The sequence below is a fragment of the Mobula birostris genome, chromosome 16 (genome assembly GCF_030028105.1).
Source record: "Mobula birostris isolate sMobBir1 chromosome 16, sMobBir1.hap1, whole genome shotgun sequence".
NCBI classification, from domain to species: domain Eukaryota; kingdom Metazoa; phylum Chordata; class Chondrichthyes; order Myliobatiformes; family Myliobatidae; genus Mobula; species Mobula birostris.
Window position 1 is genome coordinate 8,401,161 of NC_092385.1, and position 24,384 is coordinate 8,425,544.

The 24,384-nt window shown below is 43.9% G+C and overlaps 1 protein-coding gene across 1 annotated transcript in view; it reads right to left on the reverse strand.

Moving 5' to 3' along the window:
- col7a1l (collagen type VII alpha 1-like) overlaps window positions 1-24,384 on the reverse strand; it is a 363,635-nt gene that overhangs the window by 66,819 nt on the left and 272,432 nt on the right. Inside the window, exons 86-93 of the mRNA XM_072281015.1 lie at window positions 19,944-19,979; window positions 17,873-17,908; window positions 15,608-15,652; window positions 9,224-9,256; window positions 8,195-8,257; window positions 7,851-7,886; window positions 5,366-5,446; window positions 3,904-3,972 (exon numbers count right to left, since the gene is read on the reverse strand). Of these exons, the coding sequence (XP_072137116.1) occupies window positions 3,904-3,972; window positions 5,366-5,446; window positions 7,851-7,886; window positions 8,195-8,257; window positions 9,224-9,256; window positions 15,608-15,652; window positions 17,873-17,908; window positions 19,944-19,979 (399 nt within the window). The remainder of the gene's footprint in view (window positions 1-3,903; window positions 3,973-5,365; window positions 5,447-7,850; window positions 7,887-8,194; window positions 8,258-9,223; window positions 9,257-15,607; window positions 15,653-17,872; window positions 17,909-19,943; window positions 19,980-24,384) is intronic.

Sequence of the window (24,384 nt, forward strand, 5' to 3'; positions counted from 1 at the left end):
TAAAGGTTGTGTCCCTGAAGGTATGAGGCCCTACCTAGATGAGAGAGAGGCAGAAACCTTAGCCGCAACTGCTAAGTTAGCGGATGAATATGCGTTAACGCACAAAGCGAAGTTTACCCCAAGTAAAAGCTACCAGAAGGGTAGTCAAGAGGGCGGAGAGAGTCTGCCAGAAAAGTCAGAAAGTAAGCTGGGGACTAGTGAGAAGGATAAGGAAGACCGGGAGCAGTTTGGTAGGAAGTCTCCTGGGGTCGTATGCTATAATTGTGGGAAAGCCGGTCACTTTGCGTCCAGGTGCTTTGCCCCAAAGAAGGAGACGGGGAAAGGAAAAACGGTGGTTCCGACTGGCTGTATTGAGCTGGTAAACAAACTGCTAGGGGAGAAGAGGTCTGTTAGAGTTCAGGAAGGGCGCGAGAGGTTTATCTCGGCCGGATTGGTGTCAGTGAAGGAGGGGTCAAACCCGGTTCCAGTGCTGATCTGGAGAGACACTGGAGCTTGTCAGTCATTGATCTTAAGGAGGGTGTTAGACTTTAGTTCAGAGACCGAGACTGGGGAGGTCAGTGTGATAAACGACATTGGGAAAGGGACTGAGGCAGTACCTTTGCACCAGATACACCTAAAAAGCGACTTGGTCTCCGGACTGGTCATGATCGGGGTGAGGCCCGAACTACCGATGGAAGACGTGGAGGTCTTACTCGGTAATGACCTCGCCGGCAGAGAGGTGTACCCAGCAGTAAAGTTGACAAGCCAGCCTGCCAGAATTGAGGCCCTGCCCATGGACTCACAGGTTTATCCCGTTTGTGCAGTGACTCGGCGCATGTCCAGAAAGGCTGCTGAAGTGAATGTAGATTTAGCGGAGACATTTTTACCAGCCTTGTACCAGGAGGGGTTAGAAAGCGAAAAGAAGGAGTGTAGTGAAACAGAAGGAAGTGAGGGAGTTGAGGTAGATTTATCATTAGCAAGGAAGGATTTTGTACAGGCACAGGAACGAGATGAGGAGCTGATGGTTTTGACGGGGACAGTTCTCTCCGAAGCAGAATTAAAAAGGGAGCCAGTGGGCTATTATGTGAAGGAGGGAGTACTAAGGAGGAAATGGAGACCAAGTACTGTGCCCGCAGATGAGGAATGGGGGGTGATAGGGCCGAAAATTTATGGGGGTGAGATTTTTAACCTGGCCCACAAGATACCCCTCGGTGGACATTTTGGGGTGAGGAAAACAGTCGATAGAATCATGAAGGAGTCTTACTGGCTTATTGATATGCTAACAGCTTGCCACGATAGATGAGCAGACCTAGTCGGTGTTATCACGAAAATTAATGAGGCTAGGGTGCCACCTGATAAGGGGAAAACCCATTTCAAAAAGATAAGTATGGTGCCGACCAGATGGGAGAACACTATTGTTTTGGCCAACTTTGCTGATGAGTTCTCTCACTTAACTCCCGAACAAAGCAAGCTGCCGACAAAGCTAACTAACCGGCACGCACACGGATGTCCGGTTGTCCCGAGGCGATGCAAAGAGCCGGTACATGGTGTTGTTGTCACATCAGGTAAGCCTAGTGAGCAACATCCCTATAGGATGATTAATTCAGTGACAAAAGGGCTAAAGAAGGCAGAAGCGTATATTGGCGATTTAGTGGTCTGGAGTGACACGTGGGAGGGGCACATTGTGGCAGTAGAGGAACTGTTTAAAAAGCTGGCTGAAGCCAGCCTGACAGCGAACCTCGCAAAAAGTGAATTCGGCCACGCGAAGGTCACTTATCTGGGGTATGTGGTAGGACAGGGGCAGCTGGCTCCGATGCAAGCTAAGGTGCGGGTTATCTCTGAAGTCCCCACCCCGATAGACAAGAGAGCCCTGAGAAGGTTTTTGGAGATGGTGGGGGACTATCGGAAGTTTCGCAAAAACTTTGCGGATATCACCCTCCCTCTTACTAAGCTCCTGCAAAAGAATGCGGTTTGTGCGGGATGACCCTTGTTATATTTGTCCGGGACGGAAACCACTGAGAAGTTACACTGATCACAACCCATTAGTGTTTTTGGCCACTATGAAGTTTGCTAAGTTGGAGCCTGGTCTTAGAGGATATTAAAATAACATATATAAAAGGAACGGAAAATGTGATTGCTGACTGTCTGTCAAGGTATTGACAACTTAAAGTTATCTGTATTAGCCGAATAGCTGATGACCCTGTATATTAGTGTGTATCTAATAATGTATTCATGCCTATAATTTTTATCCCGGTAAAAATCCTTTGAAGGATAGGGGTGTGACGACAAACCAAGTTATCAGAAGATTGATGCTGATGAGAGAGATAAGGGAGACAAATGGAGAAACGTTCAAAATGTTAATGAGAGAGGAGAGAGATTAACGAAAAGAGACACCAGTCCGAGTATTGACAGACCGGTTGCTTTGAATCTGAACTGTTTGAAGTTTGATGGACAGGCAATACCCCAGCAGAGGGATAAAAAGAACAGGTTCGCTAAGGGCGGACACACCACGAGATCATGAGATAACGAGACGCCGGAAAAGTGGTGTGCCCCCACAAGTTGGTGGGAGTTTGGAGGTCGGGTCGCGGGAACCGACCATAGACGCACAGGGTGAAAAGGTACGATCGGCGGGAACCTGGTGTGTGTGTCCGCCCTTGCCTGGGTGCCGGGTTCACCGCGGAAGAACGGTCGTATCTGGAACGGAGGGGTCACAGTCGGTGACCACAGAAGACATTAAAAGGGTTCGCCCGAAAGCTAACTGCGAAGAACAAAGGTCTGTCTGAATCAGATTTGCATATTATCTCTCTCTCTCTCCAATGGCACAACAGCGATTATTGCGAACTGTACTAAGCTGAACTGAACTCTGCGTCACTTGAGACTGATCATTTTACCCCTAGACTGCGATAGAGCTTGATTAATTCCTATTATCCTAGTTCTGTGTACATGTGTGTTTTATCATTGCTAACCTGTTGCATTTATATCCTTACAATTAGAATATTGTGTTGCTCATTTCTTTAATAAAACTTTATTAGTTTCTGTTAACCAGACTCCAACTAAGTGGTCCATTTCTGCTGGTTTGGCAGCCCAGTTACGGGGTACGTAACACTGGCTGGAAGGTGATAGGTGAGGCCAGGTTGATGGGAAATGTCAAGGGCTGGAGAAGGAAGAATCTGATGGGAGAGCAGAGTGGACAGTAGGAGAAAGGGACCTGGGAGAAGTAAAAGGCTGGTAAGAAGAAATAAAATATCAGAGTGGCAAGGTGGGGGGGGGGGTAGATTTGTTCACTGGAAGGAGAAATTGATATTCATGTCATCAGATTGGAGGGAACACAGATGTAATGTAAGGCGTTGCTCCTCTAAGCTGAGGGTGCCCTCATCTTGTCACAAGAGGCGGCCAAGGATCGACATGTTGGAACAGGAATAGGAATCAGAATTAAAATATTTAGCCACCTGAATGTTCTGCTGTGGCAGATGGTACAGAGGAGTTCGACAACGCAGTTCCCCAATTTATGATGGGTCTCACCAGAGTAGAGGAGGTTGCATCAGGAGCACCGGACACAAAATCCCAGCAGATTTGGAGGTGAAGTGTTCTCACCTGGAAGGACTGTTTGGGTTACATAATGGAGGTGAGTGAGGAGGTATATGGGAAGGTGTAGCATTTAGGCCACTTCCACGGACAAGTACAGGGAGAGAGATTAGTTGGGGGGGGGTAATGAATGGACAAGGGAAGCACGGAGGGAGGGGAAGTTCAGTGTTGAGGAATTTTCTCTCCAAGCTTCCAGTGAATTTTGGATTCAGTGCTGGGGTGTGCAGGGTTTGTTTTGCCTCAAAAGAAGCTGAAGGGACTATTTTTTGGGGCCTCCTTGTTTAACAGTGAAAGCAGCCCAACTCTTTTCCTAACAATTAGAATTCAAAATTAACTCACCTCTCCACGGGGCCCAGGTGGTCCTTGATCCCCTTTGGGTCCAATGATACCTGGTAATCCTTGACTACCCTAAAGAAATTTAGAAATGGATTAACCATCTTATAGAACACAGACCATAGAATATTACAGCCCTTTCGACCCACAATACTGTGCTGTCATCTTATCCTACTGTAAACTCCATCTAACTCTTCCCTCTTACATAGCCCTCCATTTTTCTGTCATCCACGTGCTTATCTAAAATTTTCTTAAATGCCCCTAATGTATCTGCCTCTACCCCAGCAGTGCATTCCATGCACTCATAGGAACCTAAAACATAGGAGCAAAGTTAGGCCATTCAGCCTATTGAATCTGCTCCACCATTCCATCATGGCTGATTTATTATCCCTCTCAACCCCATTCTTCGGCCTTCTACTCCCACCCTCTATTCTGTGTGCCTCTGATATTCCCCCTATACTTTTCTCCAATCAGTATAAAATACAGAACGCTAGTGTTTGACATTTCTGCCCTGGGGGAAAAAAAAGTGATCGATGCTTCTCATTATCTTATACACCTCTATCAAGTCACCTCTCAGTATTAAGTACTTGGAGATATTGGTCAAGGTTGCTCATTGAGGTGTGGGATCCTCATTCCAGTGAGCACTGGGAAAGACAAGTACATTTCATTGCATTGAAATGGGTGGAAGTTACTAAAGATGAGGTTTCGGGGTACTTGGAGACATATGATAAATAAATTATTTATAATTGTTGATCATTGTTGTTTTTGTTGCATGCTGCAGCCTAACCAACACACCACAGCAAATTCCTATTACATGTAAATGTACCCTCAGTGGCCACTTTACTAGGCACCTCCTGTGCCTAATAGAATGGCGTTGAGTGTATGTTCATTGTCTTCTGCTGCCGTAGGCCATCCTACTCAAAGCTCGATGTGTTGTGCATTCCGAGATGCTCTTCTGCACACAACTGTTGTAACCATGTCGCTGTCTGAGTTACCGTCACCCTACTGTCAGTCTGAACCTTGAGAACCATTCTCCTCTGACTTCTCTCATTAACAAAGTGTTTTCGACCACAGAATGACACTCACTGGATATTTTTTATTTTTCACACCATTCTTTTAAACTTGAGAGCAGGGCTTCCCGACCTTTTTTATGCCATGGACCAATACCATTAATCTAGGGGTCCGTGGACCTCAAGTTGGGGATCCCTGCTGTGCATGAAAATCCCAGGATATCAGCAGTTTGGCAATGTTTGCGGGCTGTCCCCTGCCCATCCTCGGGTTGTGTTGGTTGTTAGTGCAAAGGTACATGTGGTAAATAAATGAATCTGAATTGGAATCATGATCTGTGGTCTTAACTTAAGGAAAAACAGTTTTCCTTGACAAGAACCAGGCACACTTAACTTGCTGAATTCCTGTAATTTATTCACTCAAGTTCAAGGTTAGCAAGATGCAGTTAAAATTAAATTACCATAGCCCCAGGAGATCCCTGCTCTCCATCTTTTCCTGGAACACCATCTCTTCCCGGAACTCCAGGCTTCCCTGCTTCTCCCTGCATGCCGATTAAATAACAAGATACATTTTTACAACATTCACAGTAACTTCAGTTAAAGTGGTCAGCATGCAAGGTTCATTAGGTTAAAACGTTGTTTTATATTAATCTGGTGTTGATATTAACAGGAAAGATATCAATAAGGTTGAAAGAGTGCAGAGAAAATTTACAAGGATGTTGCTGGGACTTGAGGATCTGAGTTATAGAGAAAGGTTGAAAAGTTTAGGACTTTATTCACTGGAGTGCGAGAGAATGAGGGGTGATTTGATAGAGGTGTACAAAATTCTGGGTGGCGGGGTGCAGATATGTTTCTACCAAAGGAGGTTGAAGGTGCTCCTTCCCTCCACTAGCCTGCAGGTCACCCTTGGGCAAGGTGTAGCACCTGCTTAGGATCAAGGTCACATGAATCCATGGGAGCAGGCGGTGTATATCACAAGTGTGGTTGTGCGACCCCTGATGCCAGGCAGACGATCTCTGAACAGTGTTCATAATGGCCGGGGACACTCGTCTTGTAAAGACACTGGCCAGAAGAAGGCAATGGCAAACCACTTCTGTAGAAAAATTTGCCAAGAACAATCATGGTCACGGAAAGACCATGATCGCCCACGTCATACAACATAATAAATGAACAATACATTATGAGGGTATAGATAGGGCAAATGCAAGCAGGCTTTTGCCATTGAGGTTGGGTGAGACTAGAACTAGAGGTCATAGGTTAAGGGTAAAAGATGAAATACTTAAGGAGAACTTTTTTTTATTCAGAAAGTGATGAGAGTGTGGAACAAGCTGCCAGCAGAAGTGGTGGATGGGGGTTCGATTTCAACATTTAAGAGAAATTTGGATAGATACATAGATGGGAATGGTATGGAGGGTTATGGTCAGCTGCAGGTTGATGGGTTCAGGCAGAATAATGGTTTGCATAGACTAGGTGGGCTGAAGGGCCTTTTTCTGTGCTGTAATGTTCTATAGTTCTGTGAAACTTTGTGTTACTACTTGCTATGCCTAGACGCAAACTGTAACCACAAGACATAATGGACAAACTTTACTGATAGCTAATGGTGCTACCTTGAGAAGTTGATAACATACATGTTATTCAACAACTATAACTTGGTAGCACTGAATGGAAAAAGGATATATTTGAACCAGGTTTTTGAGGGTAAAAGGACAGTGAAATTGGTTGGGAAACTACAAATTGCAGGAGCCAGCGGTATTATAAGTATAGTGAACTTTGAATCATTCTCAAGCTAGAGACAGCAACCAGGGGAAGAGGTCCTCACGCTGAACCATCAGGAGACTACAGGTAGGCTAAAGATAACCACAAGCTAATCATGCCCAACCTGCAGCGTGTGACCTTATATAGTCCAGGCAACATCCCAAGGAGGGGGTGGGGTTAAAAGAGAGGGGTTCCTGGATATCACTGGCACATCCATAGAGGAAGATGGATTATGGTCAACTGAATACAGGAAGCACAGAAGATGCTTCCCAACGAAAACTGGAAAGCAGGAACTGCTAGAGTAGAGGCTTGGTGTACATTTATTTTCTTGTTCACAGACTTTGTGCATCTCTGTAACAAACTCTGAGTACGGTGTAAAGTCTTAGGCACATTTATGTAGCTAGGGTGCCTAAGAGTTTTGCACAGTACTGTATATTATGTATTTCCAGTTACCAACTAACACTTAATACGACTGAGCTTGTTGTTGTTCGTCCATCGTTGACGTCGATGAGGACCTCGACACCATTATGATGGTGTCGAGACTAGCGCGTGATTTGGATTTAAGTGAGGGAGAGTTGCGCAGCGTCAGCCTCACTCTCTCTTCCCAATTCCCATCTGGATCCAGTGGCAAGACAGAGTCTAGACGGCTGGAGATGGGACAGGTGCAGTGGATGACCAGGACTACGACTGAGCTAATACAAAGCTAACTACTCTTATTTCTGTTTTCTAACCACCTTCCTATTTTAACCAATGTACAGTCCTGTGCAAATGTCATAGGCACCCTAGATACTAGATTAGATTAGATTCAACTTTATTGTCATTGTGCCAAGTACAAAGCCAATGAATTGCATTTAGCATCTGACCAGAAATGGAAAGAATAGTGTTATTTACAAAATAACTGTGAATAAAAAAAGTGCTACAGCACACAAATATAAAAGTACTGAGACAGTACAATACGGGTGCAATACTGCTTAGCGCTGTGATGAGAGGTTCAGCAGTGTCACAGCCTCAGGGAAGAAGCTCTTCCTGTGCCTGCTGGTGCGGGAGCGGAGGCTCCTGTAGTGCCTACGGATGGGGGGAGAGTAAGAGCTTATATATATATAAGGATGTCCTCTGCTGCACCAAAGTCATATCCGAAGAGGCATTAAAGTTATAAGTGAGGTCACTCTCTAAATAAAGATTCAAACTTACCACTCGTCCTGGCAGGCCTGGTGCTCCTTGAGGACCCTGTAAAGAAACACTGATCAGTGAAGCTGCCCAGAGTCAGAAGGAGAGTAAGTCCATGAACAGCAGAGAGTTCTCAGGTCAATTGCAATGTTAATTCTTCTTCCCAATGAAGTGATTCACTTTGGAAGGCAGAATACCCGGATCTTATAGCTGGCACTATAACAATATTATGCTAGTCTTTACATTATAGTACCATGCCGCATTGGAGTGTGTGTTTACTCAGCTTTTCTGTGATTGTACAGGCAAAGTTCAACAACAAGTAAACCTCAGCAACAACTGTGAGTATGCACGAGATAAGCAATACATACCACTGCTCCAGGAGCACCGGGAGTTCCAGGAAGACCCATGTTACCAGGAGGACCAGGTGGCCCCTAGACAGTAAGAGATGACTTCATCAAGCACAGGTCAACTAACCGAAACAGAAAATATCATTTGCAATGGACATATTCAACTCTTCTCAGCTGCTTGGTTTAACTCAAAGAGCCAGTAAAGCAACATTATAGGTTTTGTTCTGGTGTCAGCAATAACCCTCACAATAAATCGGATGGGATTAAATAATCCCAATATTTAAACATAGAAAATATAGAAACATAGAAAACCTACAGCGCCATACAGGCCCTTCAGCCCACAATGCTGGCCGAACATGTAAGGGGAACCTAAGGGAGATCTTCTTATTTTACTTTGGTATTTCAGCACAGAACAGGCCTTCAAACTGCACCGTCCAGCAACCCACTGATTTAACCCTAGCCTAATCATGGGACAATTTACAATGACGAATAAACTTACCGACCGATATGTATTTGGACTGCGGGAGGAAACTGGAGTACCCAGAGGAAACCCATACGCACACGGGAAGGAATGTACAAACTCGCCTACCGAGAATGCTGGAATTGAACTCTGAACTCTAACGCCCCAAGCTCTAATAGCATCGCACTAACCGCTACATTATCATTGGGAGTATGCCCGCACCTCAAGATGGCAGATCGATGCCTTCTCAAGGGCACAGGGTGGAGTGGAAAATGGGTGAGCAATTATCCTTTGGCCCAGCCTATGAATCCCACATCCCTTTCTTTAAAAACAACAAAAACAATGGAATGTTGAGTAGATCGCAGGTTGTGAGGGAGAAGTGCTTTAAGGATCTAAAACGGAAGGATAACTAAATCATCTGCTGATGCAGGAATCCAGATTAACACACACAAGGTGTGGCAGGAAGTCAGTAGGTCAGGCAGCATCTATGGAGAGGAATTAACAGTCAACATTTCAGGCCAAGGGCCTTCATTCACACTTGACAGGAAGGGGGAGGAGCATCATTTTTGGTTTCTTCTGTTCTAACTTACCTGAATGCTCAAACCTTGGTCGCCTTGGTTACCCTGTCGCAGAAGGAAACAGAAACAACTATTAAAGAGGTAATGTAAAATCCAGGCATGGAATGAATTCATTAGGCACTGGTCGCATAATCAATACAGAAAAAACAGCCAAGAGTGAATGCCCAATTCCTTATTTTCCAACTTTTCAGTGTTCCCTGGTGTAGGGCTGTCAGCAGCATTCAGTACAAGACCACAAGGCATTGGCGCAGACACTGGGTATACAGAAAGCAGAGGTTGATAGTAAGGGTGTCCTAGGTAATAGGGAGAAGGCAGCAGAACAGGGTTGAGAGCAGGAACAAATTAGCCATGATCAAATGGCAGAGCAGACTAGATTGGCAGAATGGCCTAATTCTGCTCCCATGTCCTATTATCTTAATGCAGGCCACACCTTGACTTCTCACCCTTAACCTTTACCAGCACAACACAGTCATAAACAGACCCTTTGATCCATCTATAAGACCAGAAGACATAGAAGCAGAATTAGGCCATTCAGCTCATTGGGTTTGCTCTGCCATTCAATCATGGCTGATCCCTTTTTTCCGCCCTCCTCAGCCCTACTCCCCATAACCTTTGATGCCGTGTCCAATCAAGAACTTACCAACTCCACCTTAAATCCGGCCAATGACCTGGCCTCCACACCTGCCTGTGGTAACAAATTCCACAAATTTATCACCCTCTGGCTAAAGAAATTTCTCCACATCTCTGTTTTAAATGGATGATCCTCTATCCTGAGGCTGTGCCCTCTTGTCCTAGACTCCCTCATCATGGGAAACATCCTTTCCACATCTGCTCTGTCTAGGCCTTTCAACAGTTGCAAGGTTTCAATAAGATCCCCTACCCCATCCTTTTAAATTCCAACAAGTACAGACCCAGGGCCATCAAATATTACTTATATGATAGGCCTTTCATTCCTGGAATCATCCTTGTGAACCTCCTCTGAACCCTCTCCAATGCCAACACATCCTTTTTTAGATGAGGAGCCCAAAACTGTTCACAATACTCAAGGTAAGGCCTCACCAGTGTCTTATAAAATGTTAGTGTCAATCCCTGCTCTTATACGAGGGGTGATTGATAAGTAATTATGCAGAAAGTTTGAAGTTAATAACTCATCTCCTTCTCTTTCTACCTTAGGCCATGAACTTATCAATCACCCCCGATGAGTTATTAACTTCAAACTTTCTGCATAATCACTTATCAATCACCCCTCGTATAAGAGCAGGGTATAATCACTCAAAGAGTTGAACTGCATGTGCATGTAACGAGAGCTGTATAACTCATCTCCTTCTACCTCAGGCCACGAACTTATCAATCACCCCTGCTGTGGACACTTTCTGGAGGTCCAAGATCCGTATGCTCCACGGGCTCTGGACTAAGTGTGTAAATGTAGGAGGGGACTATGTTGAAAAATAAATGTGCTAGGTTTTCTAAAATTGACTCCATCTACCTTAGGCCACAAACTTATCAATCACCCCTCGTATTCTAGACCTCTTGAAATGAATGATCACATTGCATTTGTCTTCCTCACCACCAACTCAACCTGTAAGTTAACCTTAAGGGTGTTCTGCACAAGGACTCCCAAGTCCCTTTGCATCTCAGATTTTCACCCCATGTAGAAAATAGTCTGCACATTTATTTCTACTACCAAAGTGCATGACCATGCATTTATTTCATTTGTCACTTACTTGCCCATTCTCCTAATCCGTCTAAGACCTTCTGCATCCTATCTGTTTCCTTAACACAACCTATCCCTCCACAAATGTTCATATCATCTGCAAAATTGGCAACAAAGCCATCAATTCCATCATCCAAATCATTTATATACAGCATAAAAAACTGTCCCAACACTGACCCCTGTGGAACACCACTAGTCATTGGCTGCCAACCAGAAAAGGATTCTTTTACTCCCACTCGCTGCTTCCTGCCAATCAGCCAATGCTCTAACTAAGCCAGTAACTTTCCTGTAATACCATGGGCTCTTAACTTGGTAAGCAGCCTCACATGTGGCACCTAGTCAAAGGCCTTCTGAAAAACCAAATATGCAACATCTACTACATCCTCTTTATCTATCCTACTTGTAATCTCCTCAAAGAATTCCAAAAAGTTCATCAGGCAAGACTTTCCCTTAAGGAAACCATGATGACTTCGTCCTATCTTGTCCTGTGTAACCAAGTACTCCAGAAACTCATTCTTAACAATTGACACAAATATTTTCCCAACCACTGAGGTCAAGCTAACTGGTCTATAATTTCCTTTCTGCTGCGTCCCTCCTTTCTTAAAGAATGGAGTAAAACCACAGTAAAGTCCAAAGATTCTTGAAAGATCATTACTAATGCCTCCACAATCTCTACCAATACTTCTTTCAGAATGCTAGGGTGCAGTTCATCTGATCTGGGCGACATATGTACCTTTAGGTCTTTCAGCTTTTTGAACACATTTTCCTTGTAGTAATAATTACACTCACTTCTCTTTGCTCATACTCTTCAACACCTGGCACACTGGCAGTGAGGACTGATGCAAAATACTCATTTAATTCATCTGCCATCTCCTTGTCTCCCATTATTATTTTTCTGACCTCATTTTCTAGAGGTCCTATATCCACTCTTATCTGTCTTTTATTTTTTTATATACTTGAAAAAGCCTTTTTTCTATCCACCTTGATATTGTTTGCCAACTTGCTTTCATATTTTATCTTTTCTATCCTAATGATTGTTTTAGTTGCTTTCTACAAGTTTTTAAAAGCTTCCCAATCCTCTATCTTCCCATTAATCTTTGCTTTGTAGGACACCCTCTCTTTTGCTTTTACATTAGCTTTGACGTCCCTTGTCAGCCACAGTTGTACTATTTTGCCATTTAAGTTTTTCTTTGTTTTTGGAATACATTTATCCTGCACATTTCTAATTTTTCCAAGAAATTCAAGCCATTTCTGCTCTACTGTCATCCCTACCAGCATCTCCTTCCGATTTACTTTTGGCCAACTCCTCTCTCATACCACTCTAATTTTCTTTACTCCACTGAAATACTGCTACATCAGAATTTACTTTCTCCCTTTTAAATTTCAAGCTGAACTCAATCATATTGTGATCACTGTCTCCTAGGGTTCCTTTACTTTAAGCTCTCTAATCGCCCCCAAGTTATTATATATCACCCAATCCAGTTTAACTGAGTCCCTAGTAGGCTCAACAACAAGCTGCTTTAAAAAGCCATTATGTAGGCATTCAACAAGCTTATTCTCTTGAGATCCATTACCAGCCCACATGTTAACATGACTATCATAACATTGCCCTTTTGACACACCATTTCTATTTCCCTTTGTAACATGTAGCCCACATCCCAGCTACTGTTTGGAGGCCTGTGTATAACTGCCAAAAGGGTCCTTTTACCTTTTCAGTTTCTTAACTCAATCTACAAAGATTCAACATCTTCTGATCCTGTGTCACATCTTTCTAATGATTTGACTGCATTCTTTACCAATAGAACTACACCCCCACCTCTGCCTACCTCCCCATCCCTCCAATATAATGTGTGACCTTGGACATTCAGCTCCCAACTACAACCATCGATTCAGTGATGGCCACAACATCATACCCAACAATCTGTAAAATCTAGTCCATACTAACCATCAAACTCCCATTTACACTGATCCTATCACTTTTATACTTTCAACACTCTCTTCAGCTCTCCTCTGGCTTCTGCCACTCACCTACACAACTTCTCAGTGGTCAGTTAACCCTCCAACCCATAGATCTTTGTGACAAGGGAGGAAACCATAGGATGGGCGGGGGGAAGGCTCATGGATTCAGAGAGAATGTACAAACTCCACACCACCAGAAAAATGCAGGAGGTACACCAGCACTTTAACATTCTCCCATATACTTCCATCTGTAGATACACCACAGGATGAGGCTACCAAGAACCAACTTTCAGGTAGATGTTTCCTGACTGATAGCACTAGATCCCCGAGCTACTCTCTGTGTCCAAGTTGCTTGTTCTTCTCTTTAAGGAAGCTGCGGCCTCTGGATTGAACTAGTGAATTCTTGGTACTGTAGAACATCAGAGGGAGATGGAGGGGGAAGATTAGCACGTAGTAATTGTTGTATATTTAATATTTCTGTAATTTTTGAGTAATATTGCAAATTGTTTGATTAAGCATTCTTTGTTGTTTACATAATTCATTATGGGTTATATGTAAAAGTACATGAATGGCATACCTTATTACGCCACTACATCATATGTATCATTAAGCCACCACGTCATATGTGTGTACATCATTACGCTACCACGTTATATGTGTGTGGCATTAAGCCACCACATCATACATGCGTGCCTCACAAAATAAAAACTAAGAAGCATGCACATTATTTGCAGCACTGTGTTTTTCCTTCAATACGTTTTATTTTTTGTAGTTACAAATCATAACAGTAGTGAAATAAAGGAGGCCCCTACCAGGGGCTGGTACCAGGCAGTGAAAGTCTGCCACAGACTCAACTGGTCAGATTTACAACCTGTCAGCCAAGGTGAACTCTAGTAAACTCATGCCTGGATACTAGCCTAGCATAAAACTCCAGGGTGAATGCTTGCCATTGTACATAGAAGGTAAAAGCTAAACTGCACAGAGTTAACATAGAACATGGGTGCTGAAGCTTTGCACTGCAAAAGACTTGCCTTACTCTACGAATATACAGTGTATATAGGAGAAGCAGTGTATATAGGTACAAGCAGAGTTCACTGCCAAGAAGGCCCACCAGCACCTTTACTTCCTGAGAAAACTAAAGAAATTTGGCCTGTTCCCTAAAACCCTCACTAATTTTTATAGATGCACTGTAGAAAGCATTCTTCTAGGGTGCATCACAACCTGGTATGGAAGGTGTCCTGTCCAAGAGCGAAAGAAGCTGCAGAAGATCATGACCACGGCGCAGCACATCACACAAACCAACCTTCCGTCCTTGGACTCACTTTACACCGCACGCTGTTGGAGCAGTGCTGCCAGGATAATCAAGGACACGACCCACCCAGCCAACACACTTTTCATCCCTCTTCCCTCCGGGAGAAGGTTCATGAGCTTGATGACTCGTACGGCCAGATTTGGGAACAGCTTCTTTCCAACTGTGATAAGACTGCTGAACGGATCCTGACCCGGATCTGGGCCGTACCCTCTAAACATCCAGACCTGCCTCTTGGTTTTTTGCACTACCTTATTTCCCATTTTTCTATTTTCTATTTATGATTTATAATTTAAATTTTTAATATTTACTAATTTTAACTATTTTAATACTTTTAATATTTGTAATCCGGGGAGTGTGAAGCGCAGAATCAAATATCGCTGTGATGATTGTACGTTCTAGTACCAATTGTTTGGCGACAATAAAGTATAAAGTATATTCTGTATGCACTGTGTGGTGGAAAAGTAGAGAAGAAATAAAACAGAATAAGAATAGGAAAATGTATGGTAAGAAATATTTTAGTTCAGGGATCGGGGAACATTCGGGGAGCAACTCCACTTGACGTCAGATTGCAATAAAGAGAAAGTTTACTCTGAAATGTACAGTACTGTGGAAAAGTGGTAGGCACATTAATATAGCTAGGTTGCCTAAGACTTTTTCACAGTTTATGTCTTTCCAGTTACCAAATAATGCTCAATGCTACTGAGCACTCTTATTTCTGTTTCCCAATCACCTTCCCATTTTAACCAATATACCGTACTGTGCAAACGTCTTAGGCACTCTAGCTATATGTCTGTGCCTAAGATGTTTGCACAGTACTGTACATGTCTTCTTTTGCACACTGGTTATGGTTTTGGCCTGAAATGTCAACTGTACATTTTTCCATAGATGCTGCCTGGCCTGAGTCCGCCAGCATTCTGTGTGCGTTTGTTGTTTGTCAGTCGTTGGTTATGCATAATTTTTTATAAATTTATTACTTCATTATTTTTTCTGTAAATGCCTGCAAAGACGTACCGTATATGTGCTTTGACAATAAATTTACTTTGACTTTCATTTTGAGGTAAATCCAAGCCTCCACATGAATTCTTACTCAAGCTCAAAGTAAATTTCTTATCAAAGTACATATATGTCACCACATACTATCTTGAGATTCATTTTCTTGCAGGCATTTGCAGGAAAATAAAGAAATACAATAGGATTTATAAAAAGAATTACACATAAGAAAGACTTACAAACTCCAATGTGCAAAAGAGGACAAATCATACACATAATAAATAAGTAATTGTCAACATCCTACGGGTAAATCATTTTGCACTCTAACAGACTCTGCATTAATAACTTTCTCCCGCCTTCCCCTTTGCAGGCTGAATGCAACTTCAGAGAAAGAACAACATAACTGGACAGGAAGACTGACCTTCATTCCTGGTTTACCCGGTGGTCCTTGTAGTCCTGGTGGGCCCTTGGGGAAAGGAGAAAGGAGAAAGATAAGCAGAAGTAGACAATACCCAATTTATATTCAATGCCTCCATGTTATGTGAAAGCCCCACCTCCAGATTCCTTTTTATGTACTGATTCTATTTCTGGGATTTGAAAGCTTTGTACTTTGGGGAAAGGTACTGTGCTTCCCATTTTTGACCAATTTATGAAAAGGGGAGAAAAGGGTCCTGGCAATGGTCAAAGGTGAGGACGTCCATCCAGCTTCAGTGAGTCCATGCAGCTGATGTGACAGTGATGATAGATTCAGTAAGAAGCTGGGGCAGTGGGGGGGGGCGGTGGCGATAGGTGGAAGCAGTAAAGGACTGAAGAAGAAAGAATCTGATAGGAGATGGCAGTGGACTACGGGAGAAAGGGAAGGTGGAGGGGCACCAGAGGTGATGGCTAGGTGAGCAGAAAGGAAGGGGTAAGAGGGGAGCCAGAATGGGGAATGGAAAAAAAGAGAGAAGGGGTATGGGGAAGAAATTACCAGAAGTTAGAGAAATCGACACTCATACCATCAGGTTGGAGACTACCCAGACAGATACATAGTATTGTTCCTCCGACATAAATAACATTGCTCTCCCCTTTTCAGTGACTAAAGATTACAGGCTATTGAGGTGTGTTATGAGTATGGATCTACAGACACCATCATCTCATAATCTCATCATTTCACTGGTAAGATGCTCCACAAACAGGTGGAGGAACTCAATGGGTCAGGCAGAGTCTATAGAAGAAAATAAGCAGTAACTATCCATTTCCTTCCACAGAAGCTGCCTGACTCATTGACATCCTCCAGCTTTCTGTGTGTTGCTCTGGATTCCATCATCCACAATCTCTTGTCTCCCCACTGGTAAGACTGTGTTACACCTAGTGTCGGTCCGTCAATGTGGTGGGTGATCTGGTGGCCTTATATAAAGTCCAGTATGCTACCAAAACAATTGCTAGGTTAAAGAACTTCAGCTACTCTGATGGGTCAAGAACAGTGCCCTGTTCATTATGGAACTGGATAGGCTGAAGAAGGCCTATAAAACTATGGAAAGTCTATTAAGACACTATCCCCATTTAGGTTGACTGGAGAGGATTGTAAGATGGAGCTTAAACTGGAAGGAAAAGGCTGATACTGTAACTGTTTCTAAGGAGTTAAATTGGCTTCTGATTAGGCACATGTGGTAACATGGATGCCAGGGTGAAGATAGGTCTCTACCAAAGGAGGTGTAAGATGCTCCTTCACTTTGCTAGCCCGCAGGTCACCCTTGGGCAAGGTGTAGCACCTGCTTAGCCCATATTCCCACCCCCCCCCCCACCCCGATCAGGTTCATGTGAAGCCATTGGAGCAGGTGGTGGATGGTTGTATGAGCAGCTGGTGCATATCACAAGTCCTGGTTATGCAACCACTGACACCAGGCAGACAGTCTCTGAAGAGTATTGATAATGGCTGGGGGGTGGGGGGGGGGTCACCCATCTTGTAAAGACACTGCTGGCGAGAAGGCACTGCAAACTACTTCTGTAGAGAAATTTGTCAAGAACAATCCTGGTCATGGAAAGACCACGATCCCCCACATCATAATGAACAAACGAGAAGTCCCTGTAACTGTTTGCCAAGCAGTTAAACTGATTAGGCATGGAGGAAGCAAATATCCTCGCAGTTCATGTCTGCTCAAGGTGATCTCCTACTCTAGTTCAATGGCCTAAGAGGGTTAGAGATGATCTTTCTCCCTCTACTGGTTCTTGTTTCTTTACCCCTATTCTTTTGTCACTCTCTGGAAATTATAAGAACATATTAACACCGGGTTGCAGAAAGAGTGAAAAAGGTTTTGGTTATGACGAAATGAACATCATGGGATGTGAAGTGGATTTGATGGTCATCTTTTGCCTTCCAGTTTTGTGCATGCAGAGCAGAGAATTCCTGCCCCAGTCCCTTGCTGACTGCATTGGCCAACATCTGAAATGACCAGAAATAACTAGTACAAAGAAAGGCTGTCAATTTCAGAGACTAGGTGGACTCAAAGGAGGACTACAAGGAGGAGAACAAGCAGGCTCCCAGGAGGACCACAAGCGGGCCAGCTCCCAGAGACAATTGAACAGAAGAGGTCTGATAGATTATTGTACCAAATATCCCAAGCTCAATTATTCTTTATAGCAATGGTAACCTGTTTATATTGGATCACAAGCTTGAAACAGATTGTTCAGGATCTGTACTCACCTGGGGGCCTAGTGGTCCGGAATCTCCTTGGTTACCCTGATTAACAAATGCAAATTAGTTAATCTGCCCAACAAATAGCTCGCTTCATCAATGAAATCAGCATGCACTAATAAACAGGAACTCTCATTTCAATAGACGTCCTTAGGTTGTATCATGAGGTCCAGTGGACGTAGCCTCTGCTCTCATTCATAGATTTCATTTTGTACTGGTTGCATGGATGAGGGATCTAGACTCCAGGGTTAAACTGGACTAGTTAGGGTGGCACTCTTTAGAGCAGGGAAGCTTGAGAGGAGTTTAGAGGGGCTTTATAGAGGCCACAGTGCTTTATGACCCTGACTCATGCTCTTTTCTGTAAGATTTGGGAACTTTTGGATAATTTTCAGACCTCCACCTATTTTTCTCTAGCGAGGATAATCCAGATTACCAAGGGGAGCTGGTGGTAATGATATAAACCATCCAATCACATGAATTGTACAACAGTATCATTTAAGAAGCATTTGGATATGCCCATGGAGGGGTGGGGACTAGAGGGAAATGAGACTAGGTGGGCGGGCACCATGGTCAGCAAGGACTTGTTGGGCCGAAAGTCCTGTATCCCTGCTGTATTGCTCTATTTGCCTCTCAAAGGGTTAGGGATGAAAGGTGAAAAGTTTAAGGGGAACATGAGGGGAAACACCTTCACTCAGAGGGTTGTGAGAGCATGGAATGAGCTGCCAGCACAAGTGGGGCATGTAAGCTCGATTTCACCACTTAAGAGAAGTTTGGATAGGTACATGGATGGTCAGGGTATGGAGGATTATGGTCCCAGTGCAGGTCGATGGGAATAGGCAGCTTATAAGTTTTTAACATGAACTAGATGGGCCGAAGAGACTGATTTCTCCATGACTTCATGACAAAGTCTAGCTCTACATCCCATCGTGAGAGGTGGAAATTGGTAAGGTCTGCCAACAGGGCTCTGGCGAAGTTGTGCAGGCCAGTCCGCTGTACAGTGGATGCAATGATTTGCAGAAGCATTGATGAACTCCAACCATCCCATAGACTTCAGAGGATGATGGAGACGGGAGGTCATCGATGGCCGATGCTCCACTGTAGAGCTAAGGGCCCAAGTAAGTGCTTGCTCTTTGACTTAACAATCTAGAGCAGCTGGAACCAGAAAGCAGAATGCTGTAGAAACCCAGTGGGTAAAACAGCATTCCTGGAAGCTTGTATATACTGCCATTTCAGGTCAATGCCCTGCATCGACACTGAAAGGGGAGAGGAAAGATTGCCGATATGAGGGAAGGGTGAGGCAGAGGCTGCGAGGTGACAGGTAGAACCCGATGAGGAGAAGTGACTGATGGGCAGATGGAACCAGGCAGGGAGGGAGAGGTTGAGGGGATGGGAAAGGTGAACAAAGATACATCTCGCCTTGCTTCATCTGCCCAACAAGCCCACATCAGATAATGAGACCCATGTGGCCAATTATCCTCCTAACCGGTACGTCTTTGAAATGTGGAAGTAAACCAGCACCCAGAGGAAACCCACGCGGTCACAGGGAGAGTGTACAGTCAGTGACGGATTTGAACCCGGGTCTCTGGTGCTGTAATAGCATTACATTAACTGCTAACTACCTCATTTCTGCTATTGCTTTCCCTTGTTTTACCTCAATGCACTGTGTAACGATTTGATCTGAATGAACAGTATGCAAGACAAGTTTTTCACTGTATTTAAGCACATGTAACAATAAAACAAATCAAGTTCAGTAGATTTTTGTCAGAGATGGAAATACTCTTTTATTTCTCCCTCATCTCAGATCTTGGATTTCTAAGCCTGACTCCAATGTCAGGTGCATTCAGCTGACCCAGGACAGACCCGTGTTCAAACCCCAGAGTACACCAGTAACCAAACTTCCCACTGGACAAGGGGAGCTGTTCCATCCCGCGTTCCCACTGCTCACACCCCTTCAAAAGGCAGGCGTAACTCCGATATCTGCCGAAGCTCTCGTTATGGAGAAGCCAGCTGCATAAAGAAGCGGTATTATTGCATGCCAGAAAGTAGACGCAGTCGTGAAAAGCAATGCAAGCAAACCTACCGGCCGGCCAAGTATTCCAGGAAAGCCTGGCAGTCCCTGTAAACATTTGAGTCATGCCAAAAAGTTAAGAGAGAATGTTGTCTAAGCAAAGCAGGCTCACTAACTGCAATCTACACACGTGAATTACAAGGCTGTATGTAAGCTGGACAAAATGGGCAACCAAAGTAAGATTGTGTGGCCTCTGACAAGACATAAATAGAGACAGACAGACAGGATTGGAACCACATCGCAATCTCACACTTCACGCTTGTTCGTAAGTGATGCCCTTCACTGTATGTCTAGATGTACATGTGACGAACAAAACTAATCTTTCTTTCTTGATCTTCCCAACCAGTACAACCCCTTGCAATGGACAATCTTCCGGAGGATCTCAGCAGGTAGAATCAGAAACAGGTTTAATATCACTGGCACGTGTCATGAAGTGTGTTGTCTTTGCAGCAGCAGTACAATGCAATACATATTGATAGAAAAAATGTGAATCACAGTAAGTATATATGGTTATATACTCACTTAATTTAGCTTTTTAACATATGCATAAAATAGTTAAATTAAATAAGTAGTGCAAAAATAGAAATTTAAAAAAGTAGGGAGGTAGTGTTCATGGGTTCAATGTCCATTCAGAAATCAGATGGCAGCGGGGAAGCAGCTGTTCCTGAATTGTTGAGTGTATGTATCTGTTTGCGGAAAGGAAGTGTCAATGTCTTCTTCATCAGGACTGCAATGGTCCTGTTGCAGCGTTTTGGCCCAAAACAATGACTATTCATTTCCCTCCACAGATGCTGTCAAACTTGCTTATTTCCTCCAAACTTTTCTGTGTGTTACTCCAGATTTCTAGCACCTGCAGAATCTCTGTCTCCGGTACATCTCTTTGACGATTTAGTTTATTTGAGATACAGCAGGGTAACAGGCCTGTCCATCTCAACAAACTACCCACCCAATTACACCTCTGTGTCCAATTAGCCTACTAACCTGACTCTGAGCTCCCCTCTCTGTGCCCAAAACTATCGTGATGAAACTCAAAACAACCTAAAAAATATACTAAGTCTGAGGATGTATGCCTGAAAGTGTTGCCATGTTTTTGGTGTCAATATAGCATGCCTACAACTTACTAACCCGAACCTCTATGTCTTCGGAGTGTGGGAGGAGACCGGAGCATCCGGAGAAAACCCAGGAGGTCATGGGAAGAGCGTACCAATTCCTTGCAGCCAGCAGCGGGAATTGAAGCTGGGTCGCTGGTACTGCAAGGTGTTGCGCTAACCGCACGCTGTTGGAGCAGTGCTGTCGGGATAATCAAGGATACGACCCACCCAGTTAACACACTTTTTGTCCCTCTTCCCTCCGGGAGAAGGCTCAGGAGCTTGAAGACTCGTACAGCTAGATTTGGGAACAGCTTCTTTCCAACTGTGATAAGACTGCTGAACGGATCCTGACCCGGATCTGGGCCGTACCCTCCAAATATCCGGACCTGCCTCTCTGCTTTTTTGCACTACCTTACTTTCCATTTTTCTATTTTCTATTTATGATTTATAATTTAAAATTTTAATATTTACTAATTTTTACTATTTTTAATATTTAATATTTGTAATCCTGGGAGCGGGAAGCGCAAAATCAAATATCGCTGTGATGATTGTACGTTCTAGTATCAATTGTTTGGTGACAATAAAGTATAAAGTAAAGTAAAGTAACCACTGTGCTATCATGCCACCCCCTCATGACTCATTCTGATATGCCTCAGTACATATTCGTCTCTCTTCTGTCCCTACAGGTCTTTTTGCTAATTATTATGACAGGCGAGGCACCATCTACTTTCACACTTGTACTGCTTGCTTGCTTCGATAAAGACCCTGGCAATTTTGAACATCTCTGTTGTACCTCCGCCCCCACCCCACCTCACCTTTGTGCAGGCTATGGTGGGCTGCTGCCTGTGATCCCAGTGAGCTGGCTGCTGTCCCAGTCCCATTTCCCAGCCCACACCATACAAACGGACCATCCCGATACAGCGGCAGGAGCTGGTTAAGTGAGCAAGCCTTCAATATTCTGTGACATTGGCTCTGCCACTCTAGCAGAAGCTGCTTTGCAGTCTCATGGTTCCGGCTTTACAGTGAGTTATTACTGTTAGTGCGTGACAGAACAAACATGACAGTCTATCAGTGCCAGACAGAGTTGATGTCCAGGTAATGCCCTAGAATCCAATCTCGCACCAGTTCCATACACTTGATGCTCCAAGGCAAATTTAGTTACTTACGGGAAGGCCAGATTGCCCTCTGTACCCTGGTCGACCCTGAATTTAAGAAAATAGATGACACATGACAGCATAACAAACAACATGAAAATCTTATCACCCGAGAGATTACTCGCTGGGACACAAAGAAGTGGTTAAAAGACAACAACGACAGACAGAAAATGGTTTGCTTAAAAGTGGGAAGTTAGACGTCATTGTGTTTGAATGTATTTCCTAATTTTACCTCACAAATGCCAAGGCGGCAACATTTACTTCTTATTCATGTATAAATTTTAGTTGCGGGAAAGGGTTAACATATGAGAGTGCTTGATGGCTCCAGGCCTCTACTTGCTGCAGTTTAGAAGAATGGTGGTGGTGGTGGGTTGGGGGGGGGGGGGTGGAATCTCATTGAAATCTCTCAAATATTGAAAGGCCTAGATCTCACTGAAATATATTGAGTACTGAAAGGCCTAGACTGTGATGGTGAGGTATCGAAACCAAAGAGCAAGGGCTGAGAGGGGTACAGATGAGTATAGATGCAAAATGCTGGAGGAACTCAACAGGGCAAGTAGCATCTATGAGGAGGAATAAACAGTCGAGGTTTAGAGCCGAGACCCTTCATCAGGATTAGAAAGGAAGGGGGAAGAAGCCAGAACAAGAAGCTGGGATAAGGGAAGGAGTACAAGCTAGAAGGTGATAGATGTGCAGATGGGCGAAGGGGGAGGGGATGAAGTAAGAAGCTGGGAGGTTATAGGTGGAAAACAATAAAGGCTGAAGAAGGAGGAATCTGATTGGAGATGTGAGAAAGGGAAGGAGGAGTGGCACCAGGGGAATGTGAAAGGTAAGTGAGGAGAAGAGAAGTGATCAGAGTGGAGCCAGTAGTGAATGGAAGAGGGAAGGTGGAAGGGCTTCTTCTTCCTTCCTTTCCAGTCCTGAATGAATGATCTCGCCCAAAGTGTCCATTCTTATTCCCTTCCGTAGATGCTGCCTGACCTGCTGAGTTCCTTCAGCATTTAATGTGTTATTCTGGATTTCCAGAATCTTTCATGTTTAGATAAGTACAGATGGGGGCAAGAGGGATATGGATAGGGTAAATAGAAGCAGGCTTTTTCCACTGAGGTTGGGTGAGACTCGAACTAGAGGTCATGGGTTAATGGTGAGAGGTGAAATGTGTAAGGAGACCATGAAAGGGAATTTCTTCACAGAGGGTGGTGAGAGTGTGGAATGAGCTGCCAGTGGAAATGGAGGATGCAGGTTCGATTTCAACATTTAAGAGAAATTTGGATAGGCACATGGAAGAGAAGACCGTGGTTCAGGTTCAGGTCGATGGGAGTATGCAGAGTAATAGTTTGGCATGGACTAGGTGGGCCGAAGGGCCTGTTCCTGTGCTATGATGCTGTGAAAATGAGAGTCCGAGAGAGGCAGCTTAAGGAAACTTTGGAACAGAGAGAAAGGGCACGAGAATATTCAAAATGAGGATAGAGGGAAATACAACCTGTGGCTTTATTACCAGACCACGATTAAATAGCTTCACATCTGTTAAAGCAAATCTGTCACTGCTGAATTAATCCACTTGACTCATGAATTCTCAACTTAATCACCAAACAATTTGAAATCATACCAAGATTATCTTTCATTATTTAACAATCACAGGTGATATTGGCTCCTTAAGCCATCAACATGGTAACATCACCGAATGACAGGCCTGAATTATGCTGGGGAGTTAACAGGACAGGATGAGGTTTTACACATGGAGAATATGTAACAAAAGACACACAGCTATCAAACAAGCGTTGAGAACACAGAACACGAATCCAGATGGGTCTTGTTGGATTGAAAGAAGCGGAAATAAGTGGCCTCTGCCAAGCCACCTATTGTAAACAACTTTATGTCATCAAAACAGTAAAACAAAATGTATGACTGTAATTATCTGCAGAAGGGTCTACATGGAATTAGCAGTCTAATACATAGTTCACATATCAACACAAATTGATTATCAAACCCATCAATAGTCACCCCGTTGGCTAGAGAGGAGAATGTGTTCAGCGCCAGTGTGCAAGGGACAACTTCAGCCAATTGGAGCAGATTTTACTGTTGCCGCTCTTGTAACCATCAGCAGTACAATGAAGGTGCTGCTGATTGGTGGCTAGACTGCACTGGGATATACTGTCGGTTTTCTTTGAGTGTATAAACGTGACATTCCCTTGATATGAACCAGGC